General features: G+C 36.1%; 1 protein-coding gene across 1 annotated transcript in view; it reads right to left on the bottom strand.

Moving 5' to 3' along the window:
* Window positions 1-16,397, bottom strand: part of LOC309830877 (uncharacterized protein C18orf63) — a gene marked incomplete at its 3' end in the record, with an annotated part of 29,838 nt that overhangs the window by 11,418 nt on the left and 2,023 nt on the right. The window contains exons 2-7 of the mRNA XM_082667746.1: window positions 15,726-15,804; window positions 13,731-13,787; window positions 11,846-11,957; window positions 10,900-10,941; window positions 9,372-9,448; window positions 1,807-1,916 (exon numbers count right to left, since the gene is read on the bottom strand). Of these exons, the coding sequence (XP_082523872.1) occupies window positions 1,807-1,916; window positions 9,372-9,448; window positions 10,900-10,941; window positions 11,846-11,957; window positions 13,731-13,787; window positions 15,726-15,804 (477 nt within the window). The remainder of the gene's footprint in view (window positions 1-1,806; window positions 1,917-9,371; window positions 9,449-10,899; window positions 10,942-11,845; window positions 11,958-13,730; window positions 13,788-15,725; window positions 15,805-16,397) is intronic.

Raw genomic sequence — 16,397 nt, 5'->3', positions numbered from 1 at the left:
GACCCAGAATGGGGAGCTGTTTGAGTTCTTGTTTCTACTTGTTATTGTCAGATTCTATATATACATTCCCACTTTTAATATATACATTCCCACTTTTAATCATGTACTTGCCTATAGTATCTCCTCCAGGTAAAAAAAATTTGTTGAACTCTTACGTAAATTAAAAAAAAAAAGTAGATAGATATTTTTATTTTTTTGGCCACATCCAGTGGCATGTGGCATCTTAGTTCCCCAACCAGGGATCGAACCCGTGCCCCCTGCAGTGGAAGCACAGAGTCCTAACCACTGGACCACCAGGGAATTCCCAATAGATAGACCTTTTTAAGCAGTTTAATTGAGATGTAACTCACATACCATACAATTAATTAACCCATTTAAAGTATACAATTCAGTGGTTTTTAGTATATTTGCAGATATGTGCAACCATCACCACAGTCAATTTTATTTTTGTTTATTTAAAAATTTTTTGGCCATGCCACGTGGCTTGCAGAATCTCAGTTCCCCGAACAGGGATTGAATCTGGCCTGAAGCAGTCAAAGACTGGAATCCTAACCACAAGGCCACAAGGGAACTCCCACCACAGTAAATTTAGAACATTTCATAATCTCAAAAAAACAAAAAATGAGTTGAAATAAGGTAGTTTTTTGGTTACAGTTTTATTGAGGTATGATTGACTCTCAATAAACTACACATATTTAAACTGTACGACTTGGTACATTTTGACCTATGTATGTACCATGAAACCATCACCACAATCAAAATAGCAGACATACTCATCGCTCTCCAAACTGTCCTTGTAATCCCTCCAATTCTTCCTTAGTTTGCATTTTCTAGATTTTTATATAAACGGAATAATACAATATGTACTATTTTTTGGTTGGGATTCTTTAGTCATGTTGTGGTATCAATATTTCATTCCTTTTTATTGCCAAATAATATTCCATTGTGTGGATATACCACAGTTTGTTTACCTATTCACTTTTTAATGGGCATTTGGTTGTTTCCAGTTTTTGGCTATTACAAATAAAGCTGCTATGAACATTTGTGTCTTTTTTTTTTTAGATCAATTTTAATTTTTTTTTTATACAGCAGGTTCTTATTAGTCATCAATTTTATACACATCAGTGTATACATGTCAATCTTTGTATGGACATATGCTTTCCTTTCTCTTGGGTAAACCCCTAGGAGTAGAATGGCTGAACTGCATGGTAAGTATATGTTTAACTTTTAAAGACACTGCCAAACTGTTTTCCAAAGTGGTTGTACCATTTTACATTCTTCCCAATCATGTATAAGTTTTCCAGTTCCTCCACATTCTCATCAATATTGTATCAGGCTTTTTAGTTTTGGCTATACTAGTAGTTATGTAGCAGTATCTTATTGTGGTTTTGATTTGCATTTTCCTAATGACTGCTAATGATGTTGAGCATCTTTCAATGTGCTTACTTGCCACCCATATATCTTTTTGGTGAATTACTTGTTTAAATCTTTAATTATTTTTTAATTGAATTGTATATTGTTGAATTGTAAGAGTACTTTATATATTCAATATATTATGTATTCTCAGTAAAGCTGCTTTGTTGGATATATGTTCAGCAAAAAAAAAATGTAAATGTATAACAAAATTATTTTAGTAATTTGATGGCTTCTGTATGACAATATTGTTTCAATACCTTTTTAAAGTGATAATTCAGTTTCAAAAATTCACAAAAATGGTTTATACTTTTGCACATATCAATGTTGAAGCAAAATAAGAGACAACTACTATCTTGAACCCACCCTAGATATTACAAATTTAAATCTCACCTTGGCAAAACATAGCACCAGTTGCTCAAAATCGAATGTCCCGTAATAACAGCATTCTTGTTAGTTTCAAAATCCTTTATAATACTTTGAGAAATATCAAATTCTCTTAGCTTTGAATAGAAATAAGATTTTAATGCATAAGTCCTCAAAAGAATTTGGCAAACAAAAAGAAACATTAAACAACACAGATTTATTACACACAGTTAGTTATGCATTATATAGTTTCAAAGGCTATTACACTGAATCATACACAACCACTTTACATAATGTAATCAGTGTGTCAGCTCATCCTGTTTTTCCTCTATACAGTATATCAAATATTTCATGCTTTCCCTCTTATCTTCCAAACCCAAACTCCTATTTTGTACTTATTTGAACTGGTTTTGTTTCTTTAATTATGTTAATTTATAAGAAGTTGAATCTCTGTCCAAAGGAAGGTACTTACATTTTGTCAGAATAGCATCTTAACTAAAGTAAAAAAAAATTTTTTAGGGGCTTCCCTGGTGGTGCAGTGGTTGAGAGTCCACCTGCCGATGCAGGGGACTCAGGTTCGTGCCCTGGTCCAGGAAGATCCCACATGCCGCGGAGCAGCTGGGCCCGTGAGCCATGGCCGCTGAGCCTGCGCATCCAGAGCCTGTGCTCCGCAACGGGAGAGGCCACAACAGTGAGAGGCCCATGTACCACAAAAAAAAAAAAAAAAAAAAAAAAATTTTTTTAAGTGGAGGATGTGTTAGGGAGTTATACCTCTATCTGGTCTTTTGGAGGCGAGAGGACAGAGCCAATACTCTCACTCTCCTTTTGTATCCCTTTTCCATGTCTTGGAATGCTTTTTTCTGCAGTCCTCAGGTGCCCTGTCTGTAGGGTATTGAAGCCTGTAGGCAGCCAACAACTTGCCACTTAAAGTTTTCTCACCTTGGGAAGTGTGGGGCATTTTCTTACAGTGAGCCAGAGATTAGAGAGACCTCAAGTGAGGTGGAAAATAAAGTATTAATGGGTGAGAGGACACTGTATTAAGATTAGAGAGAACGGTTCACAATCATTTGCCCTTATCATCCATCTTTTGGGAAACAACATTCTAACTTTATTGCCTACTGCTTTTCAATGAACTCCAGCTAACCTGGCCAATTTTTTATTGCCTGGACAAGTCATAAGCATTTTAACAATGCACTGGCTTAAAGCATTGCCCCCACTCTGATTTATCTGAGTTCTACCAATACAAACCTTACAGGCCTAAATCTAGACCCTTCTCCTCCACATTCAGTGACTTATCCTTCTCTGAATTTCCACTGCATTTATTAGATTAACGGAAATGGGGAGCAGGGCAGAGCAAAAAACCATGGATGTAGGAAGAGGAAGATGATAAGCGCTGGTCATGTTGAAAGGACACCAAGAATGAAAAGATACCTATTGTGCTGTACACTGGAAATAAATCTTGTGCTGTGATACTCTGTGCTTGAAATTAGTTGCCTGAGCTGTGTGTTAAGAAAAAGATGGTCAGTGCAGGAATGGCTATGACTGTTAGAAAAGACTGGCTGCAGGTGGATGAATAAATTATTTAAGGGAAAAGAGAACCTGAAATCGAATTCAGAGAAGGTGGGTATCAGTTCCAAATGTTTGCAGTTTATGAGTTCCAACATACATCTACTTACACAGCTTGTGTTTATATCCTTCTGAGTATTTTCTACACTATTCAGGGACTCAAGGCAATTGCTGCAGGGATCTCCATGATACTAGCACTATGTTTATATTGGTCTTTCTCAACTTAAGAGTTTTCTGAAGACCAGCAAACCACTCACCTCTTCACTAGACACCCCAACAGACTCTGATTTACCTATCATTTATTAACTCTTTGCATTTATTTACTTAACAAATATTTGTGTCCTTATGTGAGCAAATCCACATAAGAAGGTACTCAAATAAATATCACTTCCTCCTTATAATGCCAACCTAAAGAATTTAGACTTTATCTTTCGTAGGCAACATTGAGATACTAGAGATATTTATGTTGGGGACATCTGTTTTAGAAAGAGAACTCTGCTGACACTGTGAGGAAAAATTAGAGAACAAGAAGGAAAAATGCTGGAAACAGGAAGGCCAAAATGGAGACCATTTTAATAGCTCAAGGAAAGGAAAGGAGTCTAAATTAGAGCACTGGAAATGAAGACAGAGAGGAAGAGATTTCAAAGACAAAGGTAGACTATTGAAGAGCGATTGGATATAGCAAGCAAGAACCAAAGATGACCCTGAAGCCTCTGGCTGGGTAACTTACTGGCTGTTGATGCCAGTGACCAAAAGAGTAAATTCAAAGGAGGAGCAGAGTTGGGGCTGGGGAGGGTGACAAGTAAATAATTCAGTTTTAGACACAACTGGGTCTGAGTACCATTAGTACATTCATGTGAAAGTATCAGAGAAAGGACAGACAAGCTGAAATTATACAAGGATGTCTGGGAGGTATCATTGTATAGGTTCAACACTGGAATGGGTGAGCCTGTGAAGGAGAAGAAAAGAGGGCTGAAAATGGAACCCAAGGGTTCCATTTACAGTGTGATAAGCAACATTTACACTGTGATAAGAGAAAGATGAGCCATGAATGAATGGAGGAGATTCTGGGGAAAAAAACCCAAAACAGTTTCAGAGAAATCAAAAAAGGAGCTGATTCAAGAAGAGAGGAAAATTTTGTCAAAGTTCCAAAGGTTTCAAATATGAATTCCCTCAGACATCTCCTTTTTCTCTGAACTCCTAAAGAAACATAGTTCCTATAACAATTATTTTGATACTCTATTGCCAAAAAAATTGCTATTCAATTGTTGTGTTTTTTACTCAATACTTATTAGGTATGTACTTCTGTAAGGCTCTTTGGGACATAAAAATTTGAGCCAAGGAACCCAAGCCTAGGTGAAGGAAGTATGATGTAGTGTAGTAGAAAGAAGAGAGTGGAAGGACAAAATCTAAATCCTGAATCTATTCACTTTTATGACCTACAGCAAATTACTTAAACTCTGTGTCTCGATTTACTTATAAATAACAATAGCCATCCTTTATGAACCTCTACTATGTACACTTAATGTACTTTATCCCATTAACCTCCTAACATTGTATGAGGTAAATATCATTACCTTCAATTTACAAGAGATCCAGGGCAATTAAGTAACATGCCCAGAGAGGCACTGCTACTAAGTGCAGAACTGGGGACTTTAATGTAGTTCTAAGCCTACACTGAATTTTTTCGGTGTGTGAATTTAACCGGTGCTGAGGAAATGTTCCTTTCTCCTGGTAAGTTGTGTGCGCATGCCTTTTCTTCTGACCAAGATAAAAACTTCTGGAAGGAAAAGATGTCTTCCATCAGCACCATGCACATATACATAATGACAACCAATAAATAGTTGTCTATGGAGTAAATACAAATTTGTTTCCAGGTGCCCATTTCCCAAATTTTCTGTATAATTAAATGATCAAGGCAAATAGCTTAAGATTACATAATGCTATTCTGGAATATGTTCCTCATGTAACTGTGGATTCAATTATAATCGTAAAGCATCAACCAGTAAAACGGCAGTTTATGCATATAAACTTCTTTTTAAACACTTAACTGTCAGGAATGCATTATTTTAAAGTTTAAAATAGTCTAAAATTTGATAAATGAGTAAATTATTGTTTCAAATACTTCTTGAATCCATTTAAACTCTAAAGATAAAGGCTAAAATCCCATTTCTCATAATGAATTATGATAAACTGTCTTAAAATTTGCCTAGATAGGATCAAAGATCAGAATTTAGAAAACTACTAATTTGTAGCCCACAGGAGTTAAATAGGATATAGAAACAAATGTCACTTAGTTCAACATATAAATTAGTCTTCTACTCCACTCAACCTTCCACTCATTCCACAAATATTTACTGGAGTGACAGGTAGTATGGTAGGCTCTGATGATAGAAAAATCAATTAAGACACAGGCCCTTCCTTCTAAAACTTCTAAGTTTAATGAGATAGTTACATGGACAAGAATATGTGATACACATGGCCAGGGGAGCACAGAGAGAGATGAGTCTTGGGAGTTGTGTAAGTCTTCACAGAGGGGTGATATCTGAAATAAGCCTTGAAAGACGAGTGGGAAGATAAAGCCAGAGAATGGACACGACAAGCTTGGAGAACAGTATGAGCAAACACATGCAAGTATGAAAGACCATGTTATCTTTGAGAAACAATTAGTAGTTTGGCTACTTGGAGAGCAATGATGGGGGAGATGAATTTGGGTCGACTGATATATTATACTAAAGAGTTGAGATTTTATCTTATTGATAATAGAAGCCATGGTAGATTTTTAATAAGGAGAATGAAAGTGTAGAAGATGAAATGGAAAGGAGAGAGATGGTAAATATCCTCCTCCTCACCTTTATTCCCCCCTCCGGACCTATAACCAATACTAGATTTTGATAAAATGAAAATTCAATCCAATTATCTTTTAGTATATTGGGAACAAAGGTAAATAAGGCAGGACCCAGACTCTCAAAGAAATTACAACTTAGTAGGAACATAGACGTATATGAAACTAATTTTTATAGCAGTCTGGAGGTGAAAAATGACATATCAAAAGTATAAGTAAAGTGAGATTTAGAGGAACTGATGAGGAATTATAATTTAGGGAATCAATTTAAATAAACTGAACAAGCATCTGTTGAGTGTAAATGTTGAACAGAAGAGAGGAGCGTATCGCCCCCATTTCTGGTGTTTGCTTCCATGTCGAGAACGATGTACTAACACATATTCATGATGTCACTCTCCTCCTTCACTCACCCCTCCCAGGGCAGACGGGATGGCTTATCTGGTTGGTTAAATTGGGACAACTCCTACCTCGTCCTCTTGGGAGCTGGCCTGCTGGCAAAGAGTTTCTGTATTCTCTCAGTCATACTGGGAATGGTGCCTGATCTCCCAAGTGAATCTGTGGGTTTCTGTTACTGCCATAAGTTCGTGGGTCAATCTACCTAATTCTAGGGTTCAGACAGGTCACATTCTCCAGTAGCTGTTTTTCTTTTTCAGTAATAAACAGTGTGACCGTATATCTGTTAAAATAATTAAAATGGAGACCAAACTTGAAAATTCCTTAGGCAGACAATACCAGTTAAGCTACAAAGGCAAAACCTAATTTAGCTTATTCTGCAACCCAAGCAAAATTTAACTTAGATTATTTCTTGTAAATGCCTCCAAAAATCATAAATGAACCACACTGTTTTCCAAAGTGGTATGCTACAATAACTTTTAACCAATCCCCTGTCATTTGGAAACCCCACTGCTATAACCAATCATTATAAAGATTAAACAGCTTCCACATTTTTGCTATATAAGCCGTCCTATAACAACACACCTCTGAGCTTCATTCCACTGTTGGTTTGAAGACTCCCAGTTCACAAACTATAGCTTTATGCACAATAAATTCTTAATAAATACAATTTTGACTGATCTCATTTTAATTTTTAACATATCCCAGTTCATACACATTGGGCCAGTATCCCATTAGGTTAGCTAGTGCCCCTTTCACTCTCAAAAGTGTTCATTTTGGATGATAAATTATATTCTCATCCTAGTAATAAAGGTGGTGTTCTGATCTCTATATGTCATACTCTTCTTTGTCATTCTCTAATTGGTTCAAATCTCAGATATATAAAACAGAAGTATCATCTGTAGGAAATTCAAAGGGCAGTAAAACACAATATTGGTCCCTAAGAAGCTAATTATAAGGCAAGTTGGAGATACAGAAATGAGTATAACTCTAAAAATACAAATAGGGGGACCTCCCTGGTGGTCCAGTGGCTAAGACTCCGTGCTCCCAATGCAGGGGGTCCGGGTTCGATCCCTGGTCAGGAAACAAGATCCTACATGCCGCAACTAAGAGTTTGCATGCCGCAACTAAACAATCCGCATGCCCCAACAAAGATCCCACGTGGCACAACTAAGACCTGGCACAGCCAAATAAATAAATAATATTAAAGTAACTAACTAAATAAAAATACAAATAAGTATGTGAGCATGGTGAAGAGTAGTGTGAAGGTTTAAAAGAGGGTGAGAGACCACAGTGGATTTGGAGCCTTGGGAAGGTTCCTCATCAGTACCAGATACTCATGTTATGCCGCCCAATCTGTAACAGAGAAGAACAAACTTGAAATATACACGATGGCCCATTCTCAAGGCTCTGCCTCCCAGGTTTGACCTTTAAAGGTATAACACTTCTCGTTCATATAGAGATAAAAAGTTGTGGAACAGAGAATAACACTTGTCTTGTTGGAGGTTTACAGGAACATAGTGACCTGACCTACGTGGACAGCTGCAAGAACAAAGAATTCGGCACGGAGAAGTTTGCAACAACTAGCCACACCCCTCCCTTTTTAGTATAAAAGAAGCCTGAACTCTAACTCAGGTAAAATGGGTCTCTGGGATACTAGTCCACCACAGTCTCGGTCTGCTGGCAAGTGACTACTCCTTGCCCCAACACCTCATCTTTCAATTTACTGGACTGTTGTGCAGCAGGCAGTACGAGCTTTGACTCAGTAACGATTCCAATTATTTATATTCAGGTCAGCTTTCCTACTGGCTTACATAACTCTTGAAGGCCAGAAAGTAGATCCTATTCGTTTTTGACTTGTCTATTGCCTCAACATAACAGGTAATCAAAAAATTATAGAGAAATGAATAAAGTAGCATTTGAGCTGGCTCTTAAAGAATAAGCATAATGTATAGCCACTCAGAGGGGCACTCTAAGCAAAGGAAGAGTCATCTGTGCTATGAGTGAGGTTTCTTAATCTGGACACTACTGACAGTTTGGGCTGGAAAACTCTTTGTGGGGATGGGAGTGGGGTTGCTGTCCTGTGTACTATAGAATATTTAGCAGGATCCTGGCCTCTATCCACTAAATGCCAGTAGCAACACACCCCTCCCACTTTGTGATAGTCAAGTTTTCTCCAGACATTACAAATGTCTCACGGGGAACAAAATCACTAATTTTGCCCTCCACCCTTCTCTGTTGAGAACCACTGTCATAGAAGAAGGAAAATAACATTTACTGAGTTACCATTAATGTGTAAGATTCTATGCTGGGTGCTATGAGAATCAGCAAAATAAAAGATACATCCTTCCACTAAGAAGGAAAAAACTGTTATGTGTAAAAAATAGATGAGAAAGAAAAAGCTCTAATAATGCCAATGGGGGGTTATTACATTTAGTATGAGCTGAAATAGCATTTTTAATATTTGGAGATGAAAGAAGAGGCACGAAGTGGGTGCTGAGGCAGGGCAGGGTTGTGGAGTCTTGAATGCTACCTAAAAAGATTTTTGAGCAAGGGAGTAATATAATTAGATCTGTGTTAAACTGACAGAATCGTGTTTTCTTTGATAAACAGATTTAGGACAATATCAATATAGCAAGCATTTAATAATATGGATTTTGATAATAAAAACTTTATCACTCTTCTTGTTAAAAATTAAAACCTCCTAGCATATCAGTATTAATAATAAATATATTAATTATACAGTAAGTATAGTAAGGTTAATTATAGAAATCAAAATATGTGGTACCTGAGGTGGTGGCAGTCTGATTGTGTAAGCTTCTATGCTTAGACAAACTTGAGTTTCTGTTACATTGATGTCTAATACTGAAAATAAAATTATTAACCATGAACTTTCCGGAATTATTACTCCATCCTATCAAATTAAGTATTTTAGTAACAAAAGAAATTAATTTAACTCAATTTATTCAAGTTGGAAACTCAGTTAAGAACGGATTTTTTTCCCACAAGGTAAAATTCAAATAATCACCATATAATATTTGATGGTCTATAGATGAGACATCTAAAAGAAGACAAAAGCATATGTGGGTATGCATGTGTATGGTAGGGTTACAATAAGAAAAATGAGACATCCCACAATTGAGAGGAAAAATCAACAAATACTTTTTAGAAGTCTGACATCTATTATATGTGAAAGATAAAGGCTCTTCTTAAATTAGAAGAGGTACCAGGCCATGCTTTTGACTTCACTAGTCTTACTAACAAATGTCCTCAAATATACTGGCAGATATATTCCAGATATTTCAGAGCCCCAAGGCTTCTATCTTGCTTTCTTGTGATTAAAATTACTTATACAAGTCAGATAGTGGTACCTGGAATAAAGCACGAGGGGGTTTCTGGTGTACTGGTAGTGTTACACATCTACAATTTGCCAGTTTTGCCATAGAATATTACATTCAGTAAAACTAGAAGAAAAAATTCTAACACGTGAGCGAGGAATTTTGCTCTCCTAAGCTGTTATCTTTAACCTCCTGTAGTCTCCTGACAGTGTTTGGGGATGGAACAAAATTTAGGTAATGAACCCGTTCATCCAGAGCTAATACACAGTGACTGCCACTGTCCAACTTAAACATAAAACCAGAGCAATGAGGGCAAATAGGCTTCAGCTTGGAAGTCAACTCAGAGAAAATACTCTGTGGATTACATGTGCTAGTCTGAGATTTAAGGCTGTGGCCAAATGGTGGTAAAAGCTACCATGACTGACAATAATGTCTACTTGGCTCAGGATTTCCCCCATCTGCTATCTCTGGACTACTATTTAGGAACATGTCTACCTGCAATACAACCATGCACATCAATGAAAGAATTAGATTAAACCATATTGTAAACTGTGTGTTTTAGATCATCTGTGTCTCTTTAGACAATCTTTTTTTTTTAAGAAGAAAAAGAATCATGTACTCAAAGAAAGTTTTTACTTACAACAGTACTAAAGAATTCTTATGATATGGCTCTGGAAACTATACTTTATAAATGCCTGCAGAATTAAACTCCTTTTTGGTCACAGTTTTCTTTAAGTAGAGAAATTAAAAATATAGCTTTTATTCCAATTAAGAGAAGTGAATTTTTTTTCTTATGTAAGTAGAACGTATATTTTGAACCAGAGGTGACTTCCTGAGTAAAACTGTGATTATAACAATATATGATTAAATTCTGATATAACCTAATCATCAAGATTTTAACAACCTAACCATCTGTACCATTCTTTAAACTGTTATTATATTAATGTTTTAACTATTAACTTATGTATTTTTACTTACCAACAGCACTTTGCTTTCCCATCTGAGAAAGAAATTCTCTTCCTTAAAAAATTCATAGGATATGCCATATTATTAAAACTTATAAATCATGCTTAATATAACCTTTTTATGTAAAATTATCAAAGCTATGAAAAATGCTTTAAAATACAATTTTAGGGACTTCCCTGGTGGTGCAGTGGTTAAGAATCCACCTGCCAATGCAGGGGACACAGGTTCGATCCCTGGTCTGGGAAGATCCCACATGCCGTGGAGCAGCTAAGTCCATGCGCCACAACTACGGAGCCTGCGCTCTAGAGCCCATGAGCCACAACTACTGAGCCTGCGTGCCACAACTACTGAAGCCCGTATGCCTAGAGCCCATGCTCCGCAACGAAGAGTAGCCCCCGCTCGCCGCAACTAGAGAAAGCCCATGGAGCAATGAAGACCCAACACAGCCAAAATAAATAAATGAATAAATAGATAAAATGAAGTTTTATATGAATATCTAATGACAATTCAGAGAAAAAATATAATCACTCAAAAAGTATCTCTTCAATTAAAAGGACAGAAATACCCAGTTCTTCCCTCAAATATTTATTCCTGGTATAAAATATTTAGAAAACAGATCTCAACAAAAAATTTGAACAGACTTTTGGTTCCAACAATGCTGGTAATTTGTGTTCATTTTATTATAATGCTACATAACTTATATTTATTCCTCTTTAAACGTCAAGTATTCTATAATAAAAACATTTTTTTTCAAAGAAACACTAGGAGCCCTCTAGATATAATCCCAAAGTAAGGAGATGACACTTATGTTGATGTGGGCTTGCTTGAGAATCCTTGTTTGGGGCTATGCTTTAAAAACCATTCCCTAAAAATAATATATCTTAAAATTAAAAACACATGTACATAATAGCAGTAAGCTAGTTCAGAAAGCCCCAATGACTGAAAGAGATAAAGTCACCTTGCACCAAGAGATGGCCAGCTTTATTCCAGGCTGGAGCAAGTCTAGCTGTGAGTGAATATGAAAGGCAGTTTTGAAGAATTACAGGAATTACTCGTTGTGGAGCCTCCACCTAAAATATTAAAGCACAAAATATGGGCAAGTTCACAGCAATTGTTATGTCCCTATAAACTCAGAGAAAAATGTCTGTGTGTTTAGATCACCACCTAACAAACTGGGCTATCCTGGATATAAGTTATAGTCATCACTACAGCTAATCCTATCTGGTTCTAAAGTTAAAGAAGTGTTAAAATATATTCACTTTGAAACTATGACTATAATGGGCAAATTCTACCTCCTTATCCTGGCTCAATAAGCCTAAATTTTTGGAGCTCCAGTGCTAGGACCTTAAACTTTACTTTGTATTTTGCTGTACACAAAGGAAACAAGTCCAGAACTACACTGTAATATTTCTCATTATGGTTCACTCTAGTTCAATATCACAAAACAATTAAATGTTTACATGGGCACACATGCAACCAGCAGAGTATCTCTACTTGTACAGAATTTTTAATGATCAGATGGGAAATTCATGAGTACCCCCAGCATATTGATTAAAGAGGGTTTCCAGGCTGCAGTGCAGGGAGGAGGAATCCTGGAAGAGGCAGTGGGCTCTGTGGGTTGAGCAGACAGAACTGAGACTCCAGGGAGGCCAAAGAAGGTAGAGTTTGGGGGTTAAGTATTGAGAGAAGAGAGCTGCATAGAGAGAAACTCTGAGATCAGCGGAGTCCCTCCTTGAGTATTCAGTTACATATGGAATAGCACATGCATATGAGGAAACTTCTCAGGGCTGTTTGCTATACAAACGTCCTTACAAATGTAGCCCAGAAGAAAACACTGCCATTGCCTTCGCTAGCATGTAGAAAAGTGAGCGAGCCAAAGTAACTGTCACCCAATAAGTAAAAAGGAGGGAATTATTTCCTACTTTAAGATTCCTGAAGGCTGGAAGTTTATCTGGTTCACAGCTTTATCTCCAGAAACAAGTAAAGTGCTCAGTATATTATAGATACCTGCTGTGATTATTATCATGTAGAAAATATCTATATAAAGAAAAACTGAGCATAATCATGAAGTCTCCACAAGGGTGGGAAAGAATACTGCCTTCCCACAGATTGTAAATGATGGCTAAAACCAGCTTTCAGGTTATTCAAACATTTCTCAGGGAACTGCAAACAATCTCCGGGTATTGTTGAGATCTTATCATCCTAGAACTTAAAGAAAGCATCTCATCTTGGAGATGACCGAAAACCTCATTAACCCTAACCCCACTAGGTCTAGGAACAGAGGCCAGCAGTGATGCCTGGATGGGCTGCTAGAATAACCAAGAATACAGTGCCTCAGAGATCAATGCAGAGACATGAAGGGAGCTCCCCCAAAGTCTCCACGGTCTGAGCAACTGAGACATGACAGGTGCTTAACTCCACGTATTCATTTTTTTTTCTTGCTAAGATCCAGACACTCACCACCACGGGAAATACAATCTATACTGTTTTGTTCCCCTACTTATTAGCTATACGATTGTGGACAATATTTTCACCTCTCTGGGTTTCATTTTCTTCACCCGTAAAAATGGGGATATTTTATTCTTGGAAGATACAGATGATAAGTGAAATTATGCCACATAAAATGCCTGCAAGAAAGTACCCAACAAAATTAAGACTCTTCCCGTCTTTCTCTACTAAATGTGCACAAAATAATTGTTCTGGGAAAAAAAATGTTGGGTTCTTTCACATGCATAGCAATAACTTATGAGAAAGGTACTCCAGTTTTTGTTTACTCACAAAAGAAGTTGAATACAAAATCAATATAAACAATGTCTGGAATTATTATCCTTTTTAAAACTTACCTTAGCTCCATATTTTTGAATATAGGCATTAAGTTTTCCAGCTTTATAAAATGGTATCTATTAAAAAAATCCACATTGATAAGAAGGACTTAACATAAATATATTATTAAATAATGCACTACATAAAGAATTTAAACATTATACAGCAGAGCAAAGCAGAGGGCCATCATCTCAACAGTTTCTATGCCCAGGACAAAGAAGCAGGTAATAATCATTCTCTTCCTGAAATAGAATCCGTGGGTACATTCCAAAGTGAGGAAAGCCTTTCTGGGAGTGACCCGAATCCAGAAACCATATAAGTGAAAAGGCCAATGAAGTTCATATAATAAACATTTAATACCTTTCCTAATAAACAATAATTTATTAAACATGAATAAGGAAAATGGACACAAGTGGAAGATCAAGAGAAAGTTCAAAAGGCCAAGGTGTTCCAACTAACCAATGAAACAGAAATTAAAAGAAGATATTATCGATATTTTTAACCTAACAAATTGGCAGATACGCAAAGACTGCTAATATTTAGTGCTTGTAAGGATGTCGAAATATAGGTTCTCTCATACACTATTTATTAAATGTAATCTAGTACAAGCTTTTCAGAGCACAATTTAGCAGCATGTAGATTATAGTTTAAAATGTACTGAAATCCAACATCTAAGAATTTAACCCACAGAAACTACCAAATAAATAAAAATGATATAATTTCCACTTTCTGAAGCATTGTTTATAATAGCACAAGACTAGAAACTCAGATGAGCATTAGAAGGTAATAATTAAATTATTATACACCCATACAATGAAATCCTTAAAAATGAGTAAAATATATGTACTGACACAGAACAATACCCAGGCTGCTAATGGGGAAATAAAAGGTAAGTTTCAAAATAGTATGTATAATAATCCCATTTTCTATTTTAAATATTTTTGTAAAAATTTTTACAGCGTGTAATATCTTTGTAAGAAAGTAAAACATATTTCCAGATGGCAATTTTCCTCTTACTATTCTTGCTAAGATTAGGATACTAGAATTTACTAGAACTCTAAAACAATGTCCTCCTTGTTTCATAATTTTTTCAGGTAGAAAAGAACACAAATAAGAGACTTTACTGTCTACTGGTTCACCAACAGCTTGTCTTTCTTAAAAGCTATATTAAGGATGAAAAGATAAAAGATGGACATACAACCATAAAACCTAGAAGAGAAATAAAAGACCTGAAGAAGATTTTGAATGGTCTATCAGCATTGTTATTAAATATTGATTTCACTAGATTCTGGGGAATTAAAATCTCAGAATAAGAGGATTTTCAGAAAGATTTTTGACAAAAATCTCAGGATAATATAATTTTTATAAAGATTCTTGGTACTTCATTTATCATTCCCAGTTATATACAGCACTGGAAATATAGTTCTTATTCTAATTTTACTAAGAAAAAATTTTAATGAAATTTCCAAATTAAAAAAAACTATTGAGCATGTGGTGGTATGATGAATTGGGAGATTGGGATTGACATATATACACTACTATGTATAAAATGGATAACTAATAAGAACCTGCTGTATAAAAAAATAAATAAAATAAAATTCAAAAGAAAAAAAAAACCTATTGATCTAAGTTCTTTAAAAACAACTGGAGATCTGCTGGAACAAGAAACTTCTTCTTTTATATTAAACGTAATTCTAAAGAATAAAATATAAGAAAAGGATTAAGTCTGTGCTATCTTGAAATTATGCTGTAACATATTTTATTCATTGATAATCTTTATCTTAACATTAATGACAGGGAAAACTAAATATGAATTTAGAGCCACAAAAATGGATCTTAAACATCAGGTATATCAAAGTTAAAGTCTGTTAATGGTTTGATCAACCTACAACACAACGTAATTTGTCTTCATAAACCATGTTCAATTTGAGCTATAATTAATATCTGAATTAATGTTTATCAATATTGCTCCTAATAATTAGTAATAATACTTTATAAAATGTTAAAATACTAACCGCCATCACCACCCAAATTTGGGTAAATATTTCAGGTACAGGTGATGTCAGGATATCTTGGTGCAAGAACAGCAATTGCCTGTGGAGATGAAATGTATTAATTTCAAAGTGGACTGCCCACTCTGTTTTTACTTTACCAGAACATTTAAAAATTGCTTAGTTCGGGCTTCCCTGGTGGCGCAGTGGTTGAGAGTCCGCCTGCTGACGCAGGGGACACGGGTTCGTGCCCTAGTCCGGGAAGAACCCACATACCGCGGAGCGGCTAGGCCCATAAGCCACGGCCGCTGAGCCTGTGCATCAGGAGCCTATGCTCCGCAACGGGAGAGGCCACAACAGTGAGAAGCCCGCGTACCACAAAAAAAAAAAAAAAAAAAAAAATTGCCTAGTTCCAATCAAAAGTTTAAGTTTCTTCTAGCCAAGGATTGTATCATAGATTTCTGTATCTCTCCCCACACTTAGCATGTTACCTTGAACACTGTAAGCAATCAGGCAAGATTTGAATTACGAGAATTATAAAGTTTTAGATGTATTAATATGAAAACTTGTCCATGCATCTGTTTCCTAACTCCTTTCATCTGTGAACCAAAATTTCTCTTTAATTTTACTTATTTATTTTGGCTGCGCCAGGTCGTAGTTGCAGCACGTGTGATCTTCATTGCGGCATGCGGACTC

This window comes from Grampus griseus, assembly GCF_964374135.1.
Source record: "Grampus griseus genome assembly, chromosome: 12".
In the NCBI taxonomy this organism is placed as follows: domain Eukaryota; kingdom Metazoa; phylum Chordata; class Mammalia; order Artiodactyla; family Delphinidae; genus Grampus; species Grampus griseus.
The sequence above is the reverse complement of the archived record's forward strand: the minus strand, read 5'-3'. Positions and strand labels throughout refer to the sequence as shown.